This window comes from Aulostomus chinensis, chromosome 19, assembly GCF_037954235.1.
Source record: "Aulostomus chinensis isolate RoL2024-O1b breed Wild chromosome 19, RoL_Achi_v1.0, whole genome shotgun sequence".
Taxonomy (NCBI): Eukaryota; Metazoa; Chordata; class Actinopteri; order Syngnathiformes; family Aulostomidae; genus Aulostomus; species Aulostomus chinensis.
In genome coordinates, this window is record NC_141338.1 from 19067007 (window position 1) to 19087858 (window position 20852).

The following is a 20852-nucleotide window of genomic DNA, read 5'->3' on the forward strand; positions in this document are numbered from 1 at the left end:
CACTCATGCAGCGTGTCCCAAATCACATACTTCCATACTGCATACTTCAAATTTTCTAACTGAGTACACTAAGCATACGATGTACTCAATGTCATGCTGCCGCGCGGTGCTCTCACTGCAAATGGCGACACAAAGTCGTCTTCTTCTACGCCGATTTGTGACCGGCTAGCGCCGCATCAGCGTCAGCTAATTGCCGCCACCTTTTGCCTGCGCTTGTTTGTGGATTTTTGAAGCAGTAAAAAAAAAGCAAAATGAACGGTCATCGCACATTGTTGCGGCTCAACCGGCGCCGGCAACACAATGTCCTCCTTCTGTTGGCTGAAGGTCAACGGTATGTAGAGTTTATTCGTGTGATCTATTTAGCGAAACATTTTGGTGACAAGTCATTTTATTTTTACAAACCCGTGTCCACACAGAATTTCAAACTTGTCCCCGTTATTTGTGTAAAGATGACTCTGTACAAGTCAATGTCGAACAGCCCCTACCACAGCTGTCCACCGCCATTTTTATCGACGAAATGAGCGTCCACAGTCGCGTACAATTTGAGTACATCATCCGGGTACTTATGCATACTCAATTTTTGCATACTATCCATACTGTCTTTTCTATTTTGAGTTGAGTATACTCAAAATCCTAAGTATGTAGTATGGAAGTATGCGATGTGGGCCACACCGATGAAGTCATCACAAAGTCATCACCCACACACTCCTGGCAAATATCTGGCTCTAATACTGCTCGACGCCCCACTTTCCTCCCTAGAAATATGTTGGGGGTAAAACCACCCCACTGCATCACCAACCGTCTCTGACTCCCTGATACGATACTGGACACCTACGACCTTGAGAGCGCATCATTTCGGTGTCTGACAAGTCGTCTTTCTCCCTGTGATGACGGAGAGTGAACATCACAGTCCTCCTCAGCCCCACAAGGCTCCAGAGAAGGCCAGACCCTCACAGAGCAGGACAAAGCAACACAACAAACTGACAGAAGCCGGGCAATGCCTGACAGGTGGAGGAAGCGAGCCAGCAGTGACTGCAGGAGGGAGGGGAAAGAGGACAAAGGAGGAATTCTACCTTATATGCCACCCGGTGCGGACATTTCTTTCCCAAACCTAGTGGGGGGGACATGTCGCGAAGCATCTGGTACATATTGCAGTAAGTCATACGGCCGCTTCCCAGGGGGAGGGACAGTGGGAGCCCATGGAGGAAGGGGTGGAGATTTCCCAGGTGAGATGGTGCAGGGATAGGAAGGGGGGGGGGGGGTGACATCGTAACAGGAAGTGGTGAAAATGGGGAGGGGAAAGAGAGGAGAAGACAGAAATCCTTGTTAATAAGATTTCCAGGATATCATGATGTGGAATCCCAGTTGGATCCTAGGATTCCCAGAGGAGGCAGGTGGGGAAGACTCTCCGAAGGATTCCCTGAACGGAGATGGATGGAGGGATCCTGGTGGGAGGTATGCATTTAGAAATGAGAGTGCAGTTTGTGTTAAAGAAAAACTCCACTGACGAGCTTGAAAGAGTCACAGGTGGCTCTGGGAAGTGCAGCGGCTTGACTTTGGCTCACGCTGAATTTTAATGACACCCTGTCAGCATCTGGGGGCTCTGCGAGGCAACGGCAGGCCAGAGAGTGTTCGTCAGTCACTCAGGTAGCGTCGAGATATAGGCACTCTGAATGCATCGACTTTAAAAAAAAAAGGATTAACAAAGCACTCGTTTATGGTGACTGTGTTTTGGAAGAGCCGGGAGATACGCAGAGATTTTGGCCGAGTGGTCCCACTTATTGCTGCTGGTCACATGATGTGATAAAATACACGCCAAATACGTTAACATAGACTTTAATAATCCTCATTATTATTCGTGATAAGAATTTATTCATGAATGGGGTTTCAATGAGTTACTAATAGAATATTGCATTCATATTTCTCTACATGTTACAAGTCCAGCTAAATACAGTGAGCGCACGCCAACATCACCTCCCTGACTGTCACACTCACTGGAATCTACAGGAACGACATTTTGACTTACACGTGTGCCGCAAAATGCTTTTGAAACTTTAAGCTCTGAATATTCCACGATTTTAAAATCTGTCTCTTTTTTTCAGCCCTTACCCACATTGGCAGCTGCCTGGCCTGAGAGCGGCTCCATTGAGGTAGCCAGGTGGATCCCGCTGGTCCAGGGATCGAACCCACGACCTGGCAGCCTCTAACGACTGAATGCAGGCGTCTGATTTTAATTCTATTTTACTTTTATACACTCAGCAGGAAACCTTGACTGACATTGTGGCTGTAATGGTTGCTAAATGGTTGCAAACTTGTTGACTTTTTGATGCCCCCCCCCCCCGACACAGAATCAATCATCCAAACCAAACGACCTTTTGCAAGAGAACAGCCACAAACTGGCATCAAAAGACAGCTTTTTGGTGGAGTGTTTCTTTAAGATGCTCTCTCTCTGCATGCTCAGAGACATTAGCAGTAACCACGGTGGAAACAAAGCACACAATGCTCTCTCCTCACTACCCACTCTTGTTTCACTCCTGCGTTTAGGAGCAGGAAAACCTCGCCGTCACATCTAACGTCTTTTGTCTGAGCCTGACTTGTGGCATTGTTTCGTGTGCTCGTCGTGGTTTGCTGCCAGCCGGTTAGTAGAGCATCGATGCACCTTTGTATGCATTTGTGTGGTTGGGTCATTCTCTGGCAACGCAGGAAACAGGAACAGAAACATTCACAGTCCGAAACCATCAGAGTCCCTCTGAGAACAAAAGGACTATGTGGGAGTGCAAACCTTATAAGCAACCCTGTTGGGGCACTTCTTCCCCAGGCCAAGGGGAGGCGAGATAAAACGCAACAATTTGTACATATCCTGATAGCATATCCTCCCGCTGAAAAAGACAGAACATGATCAAGAGGTTAGAAGTTAAACCATTGCATCATCTACAATCAGCTTACCTGTTAAAAGGAATTCACATTTTGATAAACACTCAAAAGGTTAATGCTGCATTCATGTGAGGTCGAGAAACCTCAGTTTCCGAGTTGGGAAGTTGTTCTCCCCACTTTGATGATTTGCAATTTTAATGCCAAGAACGTGAAAACAAGACATCAACAGCTGCTTATATTTTCTTCGTTCTAGAACATTCCTTGAAAACGTTGAAATACTGCTTTGTCTGCCTTGTTGTCAGGATTAAGGCTAAGAAAAATAATTTATAGCTAAACCAGCTCTTTCAGCAGAAATGGCAGTGCACCTCACGGTATCGTCCACTGCACAACATTCAAAATTTGAATGAAAGTTTCTCTTTTAATCAACCAAGCCCTCACTTTACTCCCATTAGTCTGACGTCACGTGACGTCCACACAGCTCACGTTCCTTTGCACAATGTAAGGACTGCAGTTGGAACTAAACAAGTATTGAAATATTACTGAGAGGAAATCCTCCCTTCAAACTTCCCGGGGAAAAGAAGGACGTTCCAAGTTCACTGTCGGTTTTAAAAGGCCTGACGCAGAAAACGGGTTTAAATGTGTTAAGGGACATAAAATCAAATTCAAAGCAATCTAAAATTGGAAAAAAAAACAAGAACTCTATAAGGCTCAGTCTGTAAAATGTTACTGTGAGCACATCTGAAAGCAACTCATTTATATTCGATGGAATAAATAATAATTCCTCCCCCGGATCACAAGTGTCCCAGAGTCCTGACTCACCAACCAGACTCCTGTGAATCCTGGTTTATATGTAATGAGCCTTATATAATCTGAGACAGATTACGCCTCAGACTGTCTCACTGAATACTGCATTGTCCTTAAATTAAGTTAAACAATAAGAGGCTGAAGGGGTGCTGACATAACCCCCCCCCCGCCCCCCAGTGGCAAGATAGAAATAGCTCCTTTTCACACCACCGTGACAGAGTGAGGAGCTTTCGAGCCCCCTGCTCTAGCAGTGAGGAGGGATGGATGGACGCCAAGCAGAACGCGGGATTTACATGCATCAGTCTGGCCGTCAAGGGGGACTCGTCATCAGACTGAGCCGACACTCCGGAATCAAGCTTAATGCTGTTCACCTGCTCCTGCTGCCGCTGCTGAGAGAGGATTTCTCCAGCTCCATGTCACAGAGTCATCCAGCTGGAACTCTGAAGCCAAAAGCCCCTCCAGAGACCAGCAGAAGCACCTACCAGGCAGCGGGGTCATACTCCGCCCACACACGGATGAACTCATCCAGGTGATGAGGCCCCAGGATGGAGGCATCCCTGGTCAGGTACTCAAAGTTGTCCATGATGACAGCGACGAATAGGTTCAGCATCTAAATATCCAATAACACAATACTTGTTAATAAGCCAGAATGATGAAAAACAATGCCTAAGTTTTTATTCCGTGTCCCAAAGTTATCATATGGGAGCAGAAATTAAATATGTAGAGGTTTATCTAGAGTTCCAGGCCACTGAACCTGCTGACTGCCCATTCCTTCACTCACTCACTCACTCACTCACTCACTCACTCACTCACTCACTCACTCACTCACTCACTCACTCACTCACTCACTCATATTTTGCAATAGCTGAGGGCTGACAGAGTGGTTAAGGACGCTATGTGATAATTTTGGTTTTTGGTCATAATTCAGAGAAGTGAGCAATTTAATGGTGTAATGCTTAAGTGTAATGTTGATATTATGGCATCGCTTGAGAAATGTGCAACGTCCTGGTACATGGTGTCTGTGCGCTATTTACCGTTGCAGTCAGAAGGTGCAGCACCTGGTGTAAGTTGTCATGTACAATTTTTTTAAAAAATGGAGTAGAGTTGAAGAGTTTGGTTGAATACATCGGCACTGATATCGGGTTGAGTACTGTGAAACTCTACGGAGCAGCAGTCGAGTCGACACACGTCACTCTCCAGCTCTGTGGTTTATTTAGACTGCAGGAATTTCTCTTTGCTGCCTCTGCTCTGCAAACATGGCGTAACTTTGGGATTGATTTGTCTTGAAAACAGTCCTTGTGACTGAGACTTTTTTGTTTTGTTTTTTGATGTCAGCGTTAACGTTAACGAGCGCGTGTACGTGTATCACATAACTAGCGGTTCATTCGCTAGCTGTTCATTTTTACTCGAAACTTTCAATATCTGCCAGAGCTGCAGTGCCGGAGGACTGTTGACTGTTAACAGTAAATTCTCACTACTAACCACTGGGTTCATGCCACCAGAATAATGAAAGTTTCACGAGACGACGCAGCACTGACCAGGAAGGAGCAGAGGAAAATGAAGGAGACAAAGTAGAAGTAGGCGAAGTCGCTTCCACACTCATTCCCCAGGGTTCCTGAGAGCTCGTCACACGGGCGGTTACTGAGGCATGCTAGCATGATCTCATGCCACGCCTCGCCTGTTGCACTCCTGGGACAAACACAGAAGCAATATACACACATATTAATTACACATCTTAGTTAACACTGCACAATGTTGTGTGTGTGTGTGTTTGTGGCAGAAAAATGAAGTTACCTGAAGAGAAGAGTCAAGGCCTGGAAGAAGGTCTGAAAGTTGTTGTGTCGGTTAATGGCGTACTCGTCGTCCAGCTTGATGTTCCCAAACACCTGAAGCAACAGCAGCAGGAGAACAGTGTGAATGTGTCACGTCTCAGCTGCAGCCAGGAGAAGATCCCAGCACAAGAGAAGGAGCGCTGATACAAAACAGAAATGGCCGCAAGACAACAGGTAAACTGAACAGACATGAAGCAGCGAGATCTGACCGCCAGAGCAGTGCGTACATTCCTACGCGCGTGCGTGTGTGTGTGTGTGTGTGTGTGTGTGTGTGTGTGTGTGTGTGCGTGTGTGTGTGTGTGTGTTAGAATGCCGATAAATGTCACACAGCATTGCAAAGTGCATGAATCCCATTACTTTTTTTGTACAGGACTCTACGATTGTTAACAAAGAAAATCTGAGCTGGAATACTTGCTTCACTCCCAAAGTTGCTCCTGCTCTCATGGAACAGGTCAAGTTTATTTTATTTATACGACACCAAATCACAACAAAAGTCCATGACCCCTTAGAACCAGCGTAGGTCCAGAATCTCCCTCTTTGAATAAATCTGGGTTAAACAGGGTTTGATGTTTTCTCTTTTTTTCATGAAGAAATTTTAGGGTGCAGCATAAATTATGTGAGGGCTTCTGGAGAATGATGAGGAGCAGTTGGTGAACAGCCAGTTGGGAACCCTGGTCAGGATTATCTAGAGCGCCCCGCTAGACTGAGCCTAAAACCAGAACTAAAATAAAAACTGGACCAATTGCACAACAAGAGACGTGTTGCATGTTGCATTCCCATGTGGCTAACTCTACTTAGCAAGGGAGGGAGGACTGACTACTGAGAACCGACCAGCCCCCTGTAAGTGCAGGAACACAACCCAGAGGTCCCTCTTGAAGTATTTATGTGCCCCTCGGCACATCCACCCTTCTGGCCTATAAACACCAGCAGCTGGGGGCACAGGAGACTTCTGACAGCCCTGACCCCGGTGTAGCCACTGGTGATTGGTGGAGCAAAAGCCTGATGACGATCTCACATATGAGAAGAATACAGCAACAGTAGCATGCTGAGTCAGTGGGAGGTGAATATATTCCTTTTCGTCCTAATTCTTATCATTAAAAATGACTCAGTTCATCTTTATGGTATTTTAGATCCAGATATTTAACAGGGAATACAAACAAATCAGTCACAGCAGCAGCAGCACAGTCCCAGTGAGCATCTCAGTGCACTTGCAGTCACACTCAAACACTAAACTAAAGATAAAAGAAAGCCATATTTATGTGCTGAAAACTTTGTTTTTCATCAAAGTTTAAAGACTTCCGACCTCACAGTCTGGAAAAAACTTCTGTTAGACTCTTGGTACAAGTTCCTATCAGGATACTACAAGATATCCTGAGGATTGTTTATATCAACAGTCGGAGCAAGAAAGTGTTTTTCATCCAAATGTTCAAGCAGGTGTTTGTCGTAGATGAAGGAGGTGACATATCTGCTAACAGCCAGCAGCATGTAACAGATCCGCAAACACTTCAGAACGGCAAAATGTTCCTTTTTCAATTAGAGAAAATGCTGCTTAAAATTTCTTTGTAAAACACATTTCCCATATTAAGGCAGTTAGTTTAACCCGGTATGAATATGTGAAGGTTGTAGAATAGGGGAGGAAAAGGAAGCCTTCAGACATGTGAGGGGTCGATAGCCCGAGTGGCGAGGCATGCTAGCTGTTCCTGCTAGTGGGCCTAGCAGGAAGTTTCAGGATGATTTACGGACACAAAGTTGTTGTTAGGAGTCAACTGAGTCATCTGAACAGGCGGGAGATTTTTAAAATGATTTGTGGGTGTGGGGCTGTTACTGATGACCATGGAACCACTGGCGCTGTAATCAGTGCTAAAGGATAGCTGGCTGGTCGCTGGCTGTCTGTGAGCTGGCGGTCAGCGCAGCCTTCCCCAGCAGCAGCTAAGATGTCGCTACAGCGGTTAATATATTAGCTGTACGTGCATTCTCGCCGCGACCACGAGCAGAACTTCACGTCTCCCACGACATCTCGTCTGTTTAACCATTTCAGAGGCGTCTGAGTCATCAGCCAACCTCGGCATGATTCACCGATGTGAATCTGCTCTCAGTGGGAAGCTTCGGTGCTGACCACCTGCTCATAAGCAGCTGAAGACCAGGGAGGCATCCCGTTGTCATGGTGAGAGGTCAGGCATGCTAGTAAACACAGGCAGCACACAAAAGCCCCACATTGGCCAATCGTCCCAAAATTTGCCAACTGCTCAGATGTCTGTGCATGTCCCCGCACCACGATGACCAAGTATGTCTCTACATGTCCCCATTTAGTGACCGAGTGCGCTCAGGCGCCGCAGCACGGACAAATGCAATGAATGTTGTATATATTCCTCATCATATATTGTTATTCGCTCAAATATAAATATCCAGTACCTGCCTACAAATCCCAGTTACAACCAGCACAAGTCTGCTGGAAGCGTGTAGCACGAGCGCTGCATGGCATTAGTCTGGTGAAAACACTCATCAACAGGAAGTTGCAGTAATGGATCATCGTTGTGAAGAGACTTTAAGGCTTAATGAGAATGAAAACTACAGCTACAATCAAAACATCACATTGGGACTTGCTGTGGATGACCTGCTCATATGACAGCTCACCTGCATTCCAATGATGGCGTAGATGAAGAACAGCATGGCGATGAGCAGGCAAACATATGGCAGGGCCTGAAAACAAATAAGACACTTGCAAATAGTGTGTACCTCTGTCTCGTACACACATGCAAATGCAGTGTGCAGTACACACATAAATACCCTTGAGCGCTTTGCCTCTTTTGATCACTCCCCCGTTCACTGCTCTCTCTCTCTCTCTCATACACACACACACACACACACTCACACACCACCACTCTTGTGAGACTTGTCTTGTTTAAGAAGCCGAGCGTCAGCTTGAACTGCAGGGTCAATTCTTTTAACCAGCTATTTATATCACAGCCAGGAGGAGGCCGACTATTGTTGTAATTAAATAGCCACCTTTTAACACTCTGTAGCTACTGTCCATTTTCATTGGGCTTAAAAGCTCTCACCACTGACATTAAACCTGCTATAAATTCCCTCGGCTGCAGCCCGGTGCTTCGCATTTAACTCAACTTGTCCCCAAGGATTTAGAGGGAAAACCAGCGCTGTGTGAAAATCCCAACTACCGTCTGTTGAAAGCTGTTTAGTTCCTCTTTATACTAACAGAGCAAGTCACAGTGTGCCTCTGCAGGCTTTCTATCCCACTTTTATGTGACACTGAACTGAAATCTTGACAGTGAGGTCACATCCAATCCTTCTCTATCTACAAAACCCATTCCCACTCACTTCTCTCTATCTTGACAAGATTTCCCTCCCCCAGTCTGCAGCCTACTGTATATAAACATGCATCTGGAAATGTTTTAGGTTTGTGTGTGTGTGTGTATGTGTTTATGGACCTTAAAGGACTGAACGAAGGTCCACAGCAAAATTCGGATGGTGTAGCCCTGCCGCAGTAGTTTGATGAGCCGTGCCGCTCTGAACAGCCTCAAGAAACTCAGGTTAATCATCTTGTCCTGGAAGAGAAAACAGGAACTCTGTGAGACATGATGATAGATAGGCAGGTTAAAAGAATCTGTCGCTGTTACAGGCACCTCTAATAACATTGACGTGACAGTGACTCTTGAATTTACTGAATCCGAGCAGCGTAAATGTTGATGGTTGAATCTTCACTCTCTGTGACTGAAAGGAACATACTGAGATTTTGGGAAATAGACATTTTCTCCATCCTCCACAGAGACCGGCTGACTGTTAGCTTAGCGTAAGCAACAGTTGTCAATAGTAAGCCTTAACATACAGCTCTCATCACATAAATCAGGTCCAGGATCTTAATTTGCCAAGAAACAATCCTCCTCATCGTCTTGCATGAAGTTGGCAATGATGAGCAGCAGAAGTTGCTCTTCTAGATATGAAAAACAGTTTTTTGTTGTTGATCAAAGTTGCAATGTGGCTCTTGAGGTGCAGCGTTAAACACTGCACCCCAGAGAAAATCTTATTTGATTATTTTTGACAGAGGTATGCTAACACTTCCCATTCACTTCCATTCAGTGTGCGAAGCTAACTAGCAGTCAGCTGGTCGCTGTGGGTCACAGCTCCCTCATGCAGCACAGGAGAGAGAAGGGGATCTATCGCCCTGGCTGGCTGTGGGGAGAATGGACAATAAGTGCTTTTCCCAAAAGTTGGTGTGTTGCTTTTACACTGCAGGATTACTACTCAAACCCGTGTGCATGCAGTACAAACATATTTAAACTATTTTTGCATCATCCTTTAATATGTATACTGACTTTTTCTGAAGTGTTCAGTTCAACATCAGATGAAACAGTTGTTTTTCTTAATGTAAGCATACATTTTTATAGTTTACTTGGTATTTTTTATTTATTTATTTATACCGTGTCACATTGTTAGTTAGAGAAAACCCGACACTGACAGGAGGGACTGACAAAACCAGCTGCCAACAAGAAAAGCCACTTACCGTCTTGTGAGGGCACAGGCACCAGGAAAGAAACAGCAGAGGATGGAGAGAGAGCGAAAGAGACAAAAGCCGAGAGGGAGAGCGAGAGAAAAAGAGACAGAGGAGACTAAGGATCACATGACGAGAAAGAAAAAACTGCCACACAGAAAGCTACAGTGACCTGCCTCAGTCCTCCATTTTGTATGTCACATTTAACTGCAGGAAACAAAAAGGAGTAATCTTTCCCTTGATTACCTGCAGCAGTACTTGTTTTATTATTATTAGCATGAATATTAAAGTTCTCATTATTATTTATCTACTTCTTCTTTTTTTTTGGTCCGGCGTATGAGACTACAATACCTGACTGAGGACTGACACAGTCTAGCAAAGCATGATTTTTGAAGCTGAAGCATTCTGTTAAAATTCTTATAGAAAAAAGAAGAAGAAGAAGAAGAAGAAGAAGTACAAAACACAGATCCTCAATGAAGGCAATTGCATGTTGTATGCTTGTGTTGCTCAAGCAAACCTGCAGAATAAAGTTGTTACTTTCCTTTGAAAGAATCCATCAATGGAAGCTGAAACAACCTAAACTTGGAGCGTATGAACCACTCTCCCAAATTCTTCTCAGCATCGCAGTTTTCTTGACGAGACCACCTCAACGTCCCGTGTTGCATCCTGCTGCAGCTGCGACAGAGAGTGTGTCGCTGCTGCTGCTGGTGTTTAACACTCATGAAGAGTGAAAGGGATCCATTGAGAGGCTGCTGAAACCACACATGACAACTGCCGTTCATACCTTGATCTCTGTGACCAGGATGTCTGTTATGCTTCCCAGCACCGTCACAAAGTCAAACACATTCCAGGCGGCTTTCAGGTAGTTCTACAATACAAACGAGATTAGTGATTAGTCCAGTCAAAGGAAGGAACTTTCACTTACCAAATATTGTTCAAATATTCATATACTGCATCTATTTCTGTATTTATACATTAATTCATACAGATGTCTTTCTTCATGTAGTTCTTGATTTTATTTACTTCTAAAAATCCTTCCTTTATTTCTAATGAATAAGGAGGGCTGTCCTGACATCAGTCCAAAGCAGGAAGGATAAGCTCATTTCCACACTCAAGGCTGCAAGCAATGCTGCTTCAGGCCGATGTTAGGACCACCCACATCACCAACATAGGAACACAGACGTGGATAAATTAATGGAGCAATACAGAAATAAATATAGAAATGCATTAAAAACGGTAAAAACACAGAAACAGCCTGAGTGTATTTATTTTTCATTAATCTATTTCAGTAATTCATATTTATGAATTACTTCTTCACCCGTCCATCCGTCATCAGCCACTTATCCTGGTTCAGGACAGAGGGGGAGCTGGGGCTTAGCCCAGCTGTCTACATGCTTCTTTATATTCCCTCCGGCTCATAAATGCTGCCAGCGGTTTGCATACCCTGGTCAACCCCCGCCAGCCTGTGTGGCTGCAGCGTGAAGCCATGCAGCAGCTGATTGTTACGACCAGCAGGTGTGAGTCCTTCCGTCGGGGCCAAACAGCTTAGCAGGTGGAGGTAAGCGGTGTGTGAGAAAAGCTAATTAATAAATGAGCCCCATGAATGCAACAGAGCCTGAGATTAAATGGCTCGCTGCAGACCAGATGGCTCCATGTGGTGCAGAAAGAAGATGCATTCTGGCTGGTCGTTTGTTTTTTTGTTCATCTTCCCTCGTTCCTCAGCACCATTTTGGAAATTTTACTTGAGTATCCGAAGAGAGACATTCTCTCATGTGTGAAAAGAGAAATAAAAACGGGCAAACATAATAGGGTCTTCGCCTGAAGTACTGTACCTTCAGGGTCAGGCCCTAAAAACGACAACAGAGAATAAATGACTGGAGTTTGCGGAGCACAGAGCAGCATATGGTCTTGCAGCTCACCAGTGGACCAAAGGCAATAATCTTGAGGATGCACTCCAGCGTGAAGAGGGCTGTGAAGACGATGTTCAAGTATTTCAGCATGGACTCGTACAGGTAAGGAGCTCCATAGAACTGAGGAGAGAACAAGCCTGAATATACAGGTGTGGAAGGGAACACTACACGGAGACATGAGGGCTGCATCACACGGAGACCCTGACTGGAGGAGCACAGTGATACCAAGCGATACAAGCAGTCAGAGGAAAATGTGAATATCACACAAATATGATCAGTTACAAAAATACTGATAGTGACATAAGAATGAGTCCAAAACTGGGAAGTTAGTACTTTCTAACGTCCGGTTCCCTCGTCTCAAGGTCAGTGGGATTTTTGAATATGTTCTACGCCTGAACTGAGATCTGTGGCAAAGAATTTTGTGAATTTTTGAAGCATCCTTGTGTCTTTAAGAAGGCGGTTGCTAATAAGCAGCTGAACCACACCGGAGGTTGTCGCTGACATGAAACGTCAGCCTGCTGAAAACAGAGGCACGAAGGCAGTTGCGGTGCCACTGAAGTCACGCGTCTTCCGCTTAGAGTGTGTTCACAGCGCAACACGTGTACCTCTAACGATCGCATCTACACCTCAATTATCATAAAAGTAGTTCATTGCTGAAACTTGTAAACTGTTGTTTTCCCAAGAGCTTATTTCCTCCAGAAATCTGATACAAAAAAAACCACTGGCTTTTGGTCGTGGGAACCCACGGAGATTTCAACGTCCTGGTTGGCACCTCATGTGGAGCAGCATTCCAGTTGAGGACATCAAAACCTTTTCCATTTCCAGCTTTACATTCTTACTTCACATTCTGGACAAACAATCGACTCTTATTTAAATAGTTATTGCATCAATGCCAAAAACATAATCATCGGTGATCTAAAACAAAAACAAAAAGTCAATGCCGAATGTCTTCCATAGTGTGCGTTAAGTTTTTTTTCTGATATCTTTGCTTCAAACTCCTTTTTCAAAACCTACTCAAGTCAGGAGGACTGAGAAGAGGAGATCTGTCTCAGAAGCAGGAGGAATCACTGACCTTCATCATCAGCACAACAGTGTTGAGGGCAATTAAAGTCATGATGGCGTATTCAAATGGCGGGGAAACCACAAACTTCCACATCTTGTACTGGAAAGACTGCTTGTTCTCCGGCATGTATCTGGTCAGCGGCTTGGCGTTTATGGCAAAGTCAATACAAGCCCTCTGATGGATGGAAAGACAAAACAGATGAATCCCTCCACAGCAGGAATATTGCACCTTTCATCACAGAGGGAAATGAAATTTAAAAACATGAAAGGCAGCTCGCTCTCCTCAAGAGGAATTTCTAAGCGTTTTTATAATATCAAAAAGATGAGACGACAAATTGAGGCTCTCTGATCAATGGCCAATGCTCAAAAAGACAAAAAAACCCCAGCCAGCATGAATTCAACAAAGTCCCTGTGAAGTGGAGATGAGGAGAGTGCAGAAAACGAACCCTTCTGGTTTCTCTTTAAGGGCTTCTTTGTTCTGTTTGAGGGAAATGTAATTCGTGTTGGATAGTTCGACATTACATGTCTTAATGTGATGTTCAGAAGTGGATCAGCATGCGATCGCTTATTAATGAGGGGAGAATTAGTGATGCAAAAGTGAGTTGGACCTCTAAAGTAATAAAGTCTGGATCTGCTGTATTTGTTTCTTGCGGTGTTGCTGGTGCTGAATAAATCCAAGTCACCTGACACAGCAAACATGCTCAGAGAATATTTTCCTGCATAAGCAACAAGCGTTGGTTCGTGTTGAGGGTAAAGAAACCGCGTGAGTGTCCCACCTCATTCTTCTCCAGGCTGCACTCAGACATGGCTTTGTCTCCCTGCTCCTGGAAGGTGATGATGATCAAAGCTACAAATATGTTGACGAAGAAGAAGGGGAACACCACGAAGTACACCACATAGAAAATGGATGTCTCCATGCGGAAGCCCGGGCTGGGACCCTGGTCCTCATAGGTGGCATCCACAGAGTGCTTCAGGACGCTGGACAGACAGGAGAGGGGTTATGACTTACAAGACACGACACAATTAATAATCAAGATGACAAATCTGGAAGAAGAATTCCCCACAATCTCAGGAAGAACACTGACTGAGCATTTGCTTTACAGGACTCGAGTCGAAAATCTCCACATTAACATGCTAACTCAGCATAAAAACCTTACAGTTAAAACTAGCCAGGGTTTTTAAACTGGTATTTATCAAAAAAAGAAATTCCTGAAATCTTTGTACGAAAGGAAATCAAAACTCACCACAGTCACAAATTGCAAATGTCGCTCTGAAAGGTTGCCTTTATTTCTGCTCATCTCAATCAGGAGTGACAACATGACAGTTCAGCTGCTGTTCTCATCCTCCCCGATGAAAGACACGCTTCTCTCCTCTGTGCTGCCTTAAGGAGCTGAGACCCACCAAAACCAGTTGACCATTCAGCATGTAATGCTAGCTAACTGGCTCGAGGGTAGAGAGTAGGTCGCACAATAACAAGTTCATACACGCCAAATTTTTCCTGTAAACCAGATTATGTGCACCAACTGGACTCAGCGACCTCTCTGGATCGAGGGTCACTGTGGGCTTGACCCCGGGTAAAGGAGGTCAGTCATTCCTCTGGCAAAAGTCCACTGCTTTACAAGACACTTCCGCTCTGTCCTTCTTTCTGGATCAGTTTATTAATGCTGTACTTGCTAGAGAGGGTAGCACAAACACAGCGGCGTGGCGACGCAACGTAACAGCGTCAGGCTCAAGCTGGGTTCGTTACAAACGTGACGCCTGTCGGGTTCAGTTGCCACTCTGCCAGATAAACAAACACAGTCCACCCCAGCGCACGCTGCCTGCACAGCTGTGTGAGCAGCAACACTCTGCTTCCTAAGACAACCGACTGCTTAAAGCAACCGCATTTACCATCAACCCTGACTGGACAAGGACAAACCAGGGCAGCTGTTCCATTTAAAACTCCACTTTAACCGACTTGTTCAATAGCAGCAGCCTGATAACACAGAAAACAAGGAAAATTGTCCAGGGCACCTGAACTCAGAGTAATAGTTATTAATTCTCTAGGGCCACTACATTTTCATCCTTCACACGACAAACAAGGTTCTGAGTTATCTAGGAACAGGAACTCTCGTAAACACAGGGATCTTCTCCCTCTCTACTATCCATCCCACGTGACGTGAACGCAGGCCGAAGCCATATGTTTACTGCCAGCGGCAGACTTGAAAACAGGCTGAGATTAGAAGCAATCTATCATCGTAAATTCTTAGTGTGCGCATGTGTGTGTTGGGCACTGGAATCAATCATGACTTGTCACGTCAGCGCCACTCATCTCCTGTAAACACAGTCATATTTCAGTTTTTTTTTTCCCCTTTTTTGTGAGCATCTCAGTTTTAGAAAAAAAAAAAAATGACGGGTTGAGGTTTATGTTTTCTTGTCCATCCTCACCAGAGCCAGAAGAAAGATCCATAGAGACCACCTTACTACTAGTGAGCTCTGCCCACTGAGCAGCAGAGGGAGAGCAGGCTAGCATACCTCCATCCCTCCCCCTCAGCTTCAGAAGCCTGTTGCTCGTCCTCCGTGCATTCTTATTCACACAGATCAGGTTCAGAACCTCAGTTTCCCCACAGCGATCCTCCTCTCTTTTAAGACGGGCCATGATTAGTAGCAGCAGTTACTCTTCTAGTCATCAGCAAATATTTTGGTTTTTGGTTGTTTTTTTTTAGCCAAATTTAAAGACGGGCTTTTGAGGTGCTGCATCAAATTTCTGTACTTGGCTTTCTGGTCAGGAAAGTCGTTCCAAATATTCATCTGTTTCTAAAATTGCAGTTGTAGTAGTGCAGGCTAAAAAGACCATTTTGGAGAAAAATGTATTTGATGACATTTCTCAGAGGCACTTCCAACCTCCTACAATTCATTCTATTACAGAAAGCAGCCGTCAGCTGGTCTCCGTGGCCCTCAGCTCCCTGATGCAGCCCGGAGAGGAGCAGGGGATCTATCTACCCCTGTGACTCCGGCTAGGATTGACAACAAGGGTATTTCCACTAAAGCTGACGTGTTTGGAACATTTTCTATTGCAGTAAAAATTCGGTTGTGAGTTATTTCTTGCGGTCATTGTGGTATTGTGTTGGCACCGCTGGTTTAAAAGCATGAGATTTTAAAAGATCACGACAAGTTCAGTCGGTTGAACAATTTACTTTTCACATCTAAGTAACTTGAATTCATCAAACGAGTAAACCGCCGTCAGAGGTTCCAGACAGAAATGACGATGATGATGACGATGATGATTCTGGCCACAGCCAACACGACTCCAGCTGTGACAGTATATGCAGCACGCCGATGGTGGTGTGGTGCTGTGTGGAGGAATGTTGTCCCTACTTACACTGGCCAGCCCTCTCCGGTGGAGACGGTGAACAGCGTCAGGAAGGCCCAGAGAACGTTGTCATAGTGGAAATCATACTTCTTCCATTCTCTTGGCTTCGCGGCCACGTTATCTTTCTCGTATTCCAGAAACTGACCCCTGAGAGTGAGACAGATGGAATCAAAAGGGAGGTCATAAAAAAAAAGAAGTGAAATGAAGTCACCTTGTGATAGACAACAGGGATCTAGGGCCCTGATGTGTGCGCAGCTCAGATGTCATTGCTAGTTTCCAACCGCTACAGTTGTTGTTTCCTCATCCGGCGCCCACGTTTTAGAAGCGCGTCGTTGCAGAGATTTTAAAAAAGGGTGTGGTTGTAACATTCTGCTGGCACATTCCCGTCTTGCATTTGTGACATTACCCAATGATGCAAAGCAGCCGAGCTTCAGTGACGACGTCTCTGATAGGAGAGGCCCGATTTCTTTTTGGTGTTTCCTACTGTTTTAACGACCTAATTTAAAGATCGGAAGGATGCTTGCAGCCACTGGGAACCTTTCTACGTACATAGCAATAAAAAAACATCCCTTCAGTGCAGAGCTGGGCCAGCACGGGAGAGAGCCCTCACTCTGCTAGACAAAACGCTCTGGCTCCCTGTCGGTCAGTCATGATCCCTGTGAGCGTTACAGAGCCCACAACGCACCAATGGAAGAGGCAGAAACTAAAATGATCAACACATTTTTTGTGTACCTTTTTTAAAACTGACTTGATGCATGACCCCAGTCTCCATTTGAACTTCCCGTTCATAGCATGTAGGTTGCTGCCGGCTAGCTTGCTAAAATTCTTTCCTTAACAGAAAACTGTACATTAATCAAACTACAGAAACTCTCCTGCTGTTGGAGCAGCTCAAAGTGCGCCCATGCTAATGCTGATTCACTTTTTGTGAGGATTATGATCTTCAAGTATGTCAGAGCGCCAATTTTTCATCATTTTTTTTCAGAGTCAATATTCAGATGTCAGTCTAATATTGCAGCTCATTCAACTGGACGGCTGTACAGTACAATTTTGTTGTACTGGCCTTGATTTTATCAAATAGCTTGACTTGCACTTGAAAAACTGACCTGCACTGTAACGAAGTACTTAAAAGAAATTTTTACGATGTATTTGTCAAAACTTTAGAGGGAGCTCTGGATTTTGGTACTGTTTTGTAATTTTGCGTTTGTTCTTGGCCCGTAGCCCAGCCTTGACTTCTCATTTTGACCCACAAGGGAAAAGTGGTTGGCCCCTCTCATACACCACACACTTTGGACCACTTACAAAGGGCCCGTAGAGTATAAAGCTGAGGTTCAGAGTGGATGTGGCTGTGTCTTACAGTGGGAAAAGGCTGTGTCTCATAACCATTCTAACGGGTATCATAAAGAATCACAGAGAAGATCCGTTTGAATGATGTACCTGCAGTCTTTCTCCAGACCCTTCGACTCGTCGGTGCAGTAGAAGAACTTGCCCTTAAAGAGCTGCACGGCAATGACAGCGAAGATGAACATGAAAAGGATGTAGACGATGAGGATGTTGAGAACGTTCTTCAGGGAGTTTACGACACAGTCGAAGACGGCCTGGAAAATAACCACAAACAGTCCAATCAGTAAATTGGTGGGATGTCTAGCCAATGGTAGAAAGGGTTCTAACGTAAGAATGACAAAAACAGTACATTTTTGATTCAAATATCTAAATATCGGTAAGACTTTTGACCCACAAAGTGCCAGATCAGTGTTTGCTGGATGTACATTTGCCTGTCACTCTCTCTCCTCCTCTATTTTCAGCTCATGCTGGGATGAAGTGCTTTGTCTATCTATCCTGACATGTATGCCATCTAACCAATGAATATGCTGCTGCATGGATGACCGCAGTCCAGGCTTTTGTCTCCAGAGCTAGGACGGAGTATAATCTCCCTTCTTAAATCGGCCTGTCAATCAAAGCGCGTGGTCCCAAGTATCCGAGGAGAGTTGTGGATGCACGTTGGTCCGCCAGCTCTGATTTGTGTCGGTCATTTCACTTCTATTACTCCTATCAGCACGCTCATCTTTTGTCAGATCCATTACTTTTGCCTGATCATCCTCCTTCACACACCAGAGGGAAGCAGTCATTTCTTTGTCACAAGAAATAGTGGAGCGTCTCACCTTAGCGAGGGTCAGAACAACACCTTTTTTTTCTTCCAACTTCATAAACCTCAAACTAAACATTCTGACAGAATATTTTGTGACACACCATGATATAAAACTCACTGCTGTGAAGATCGGAGCGATGCCATGACACCATGATCATTGCTGTGGATGTAATCACCACAAGCTTTGAAAGACTTTGTTTTCTGTACGTCTACCGGGCTACAGAATACGAGGATCAGCCAGGGTGGATCCTGCTTCCCTCTCCACATTGGCACTGAGTGATGCTCCTCATGTTTAATGTACCTCTATTGAATAGGCACAAGTCAAACAGCTGCATGTGTAATAGCGCCACTGGACCTTCTGAACTGCAGGATGTGAAAAACCTGTCAATAGTTTAAGGGCGCTTCCACAACCCCTCCGCCCTTTGGTATGTTTAGAAGATTGTGAAAGCAGTAGTCCCACTCTGGTGCAGACCAAAACAGCTGGTCCCAGACCACCTCGGAGTCCCATTGCAGGGGCTGCACAGACAGACCCCGATCAGACACAACTGCAGGATGTGAACCAAAGTACTGATGAGCGTGGAGACATCTGGGCCAAAGGGTTCACACTTAGCGCGACATTTCTGACCAACTGACCACTCCCTCCCTACAGAACCGAACTAAATAGAAAACAAAGCTGAGATATCTCACCTCGCTGTGTAAATGCGCTTGACAAAGTCCCCCCTACAGTTTCATCACAAAAGTAACGGTTCCGTAATCCAAAAGCAAGAGAAATCCCAATTTCGTAACTTGCCAACTCAAGCAGTGTTCTAGTCGCAAAAGTAAACACATTTGAGTGTTGAAGTGCCGTTTGGTGTATCACTGCGCCAACTCTGACATTTCTTATTGCCCTTCATGCAACTTATAACCTTTTTTTTCTTTTGATGACAGCTTAGTTGTATCGACTCCACATCCCTTGTACACACGCTAAGCAGAGACGGCTACAAGTTGTATTTACTGTACCAGAGAAAGCAGAAGGAATGAAGCGCCGTTCATTTGAACGGATCCTGGAAGTGAGCAGCTGCCAGGAACAAACGACTCGTGTTCAATGGTAGCTCCTATTGCACATGAGCACTCTGCTGGTTTGAAGGATTTACTGTCATGAACGTCCGTTATCGCGTGAAGTTTTAAATATGAAGAGAGCCAGGTCCGTGGAGAGGTTCACTTCTGTGAGCTGTTCAAATGCATTTTCGACATGATTCATGGTGGGTTGGTGTGAGCTGACTGGCAGGCTGAAGTTGGCCAGCAGGCTGCCTGTAGAATAACCCTCATAGAGGATGCCGCATTCGTTCAAAGTGTCCTAATAAGTATTTTTCCATTGCAAAATTAGTAAAATTCAACTTTCATGTTTTTTGTTATCCATTATAGCATTACCATTGTGTTCTACTTCACAAAAGACATCGTTCTACCCACTTCAGACGCGACTGTTGTGTCTCCCGGAGGTGCAGGCAGGGCTGCCGGGTGACAGATTGGATTACCGTACCTTCAGCTTGGGCAGCCGTTTAATGGTCTTGAGCGGCCGCAGGACTCGCAGGACCCTCAGGGACTTAATGGTGTTGATGTCCTTGCCTTTGGTCCCTCTGTACAGATTAAGAATACAGTTAAGTCCCTGTGATGGATTGTAACCTACAGCCATGTAAACCCTTTCAGAGAGCCGACTGAAGTACTTCAGGTGTAGGTAGTGTACAGGGAGAAATACCTGTTAGTAGAGGACATGCATATGAGGAGAATACCATGTTATTCTGCAGAAACATGAGGACGTTTGTCGTTTAAAGTTCCTGAAATAGACTTCTACAGATGAACTGCACCTCAGCTGCACTTGTTCCTCCGATGGTTCAAATCCAGCCTTCTGTAAATGTTGTCTTTCTCCATCATTATTTCAGCATTCTCATCTGAATTTTCTTGTAATTCCTTCCTTCTTTCCTTTCTCTGTACATTTTTTTCCCCTCTCCTTACTGTCTTTCCCTTAGCCTATAATTATGTTCTTAAAAAATTCACAAGTGCGTTTGGTTGCTTGTGAAATGTTTTGATGCAGCATTTTAGCGATGTGGTATTTCTTTGTTCATTTAAAGATTCACAAAGCTCATTCTCTTGTTCCTGTAGAATAACATCATTGTGTCAAACTTAAAGTAATTGCACAAAGAATCAGCCCTTGGTCGGGGAAGCTTCTTCTTTGCAGGAACCATTGCTGCCAGTTATGGCCGATGCATGTTTTGTGTGGGGGTATGAAACTCAGCTCTTAAGCTAATAACATACAGCTGAACCATCACTCACCCAGAGACTGGTATTAGCCAAGGGCAGCGGAGGGGAGCAGGAGTTTTAATTCATT

General features: G+C 44.8%; 1 protein-coding gene across 2 annotated transcripts in view; it reads right to left on the reverse strand.

Annotated features, from left to right (window-relative positions):
- The window catches only part of cacna1bb (calcium channel, voltage-dependent, N type, alpha 1B subunit, b), a 180405-nt gene that overhangs the window by 23304 nt on the left and 136249 nt on the right, over nt 1–20852 (reverse strand). The window contains exons 28-40 of one of the 2 annotated variants that reach the window (XM_086186888.1): nt 20007–20103; nt 17776–17936; nt 16351–16488; nt 13766–13967; nt 13000–13164; nt 11937–12047; nt 10802–10885; nt 8957–9073; nt 8145–8210; nt 5473–5564; nt 5217–5367; nt 4161–4288; nt 1074–1170 (exon numbers count right to left, since the gene is read on the reverse strand). In XM_086186888.1, coding sequence (XP_086043014.1) covers nt 1074–1170; nt 4161–4288; nt 5217–5367; nt 5473–5564; nt 8145–8210; nt 8957–9073; nt 10802–10885; nt 11937–12047; nt 13000–13164; nt 13766–13967; nt 16351–16488; nt 17776–17936; nt 20007–20103 — 1609 coding nt within the window. Of the gene's footprint in view, nt 1–1073; nt 1171–2782; nt 2880–4160; nt 4289–5216; nt 5368–5472; nt 5565–8144; nt 8211–8956; nt 9074–10801; nt 10886–11936; nt 12048–12999; nt 13165–13765; nt 13968–16350; nt 16489–17775; nt 17937–20006; nt 20104–20852 lie in introns of both variants that reach the window. The other variant, XM_086186887.1, reaches the window with a different exon arrangement.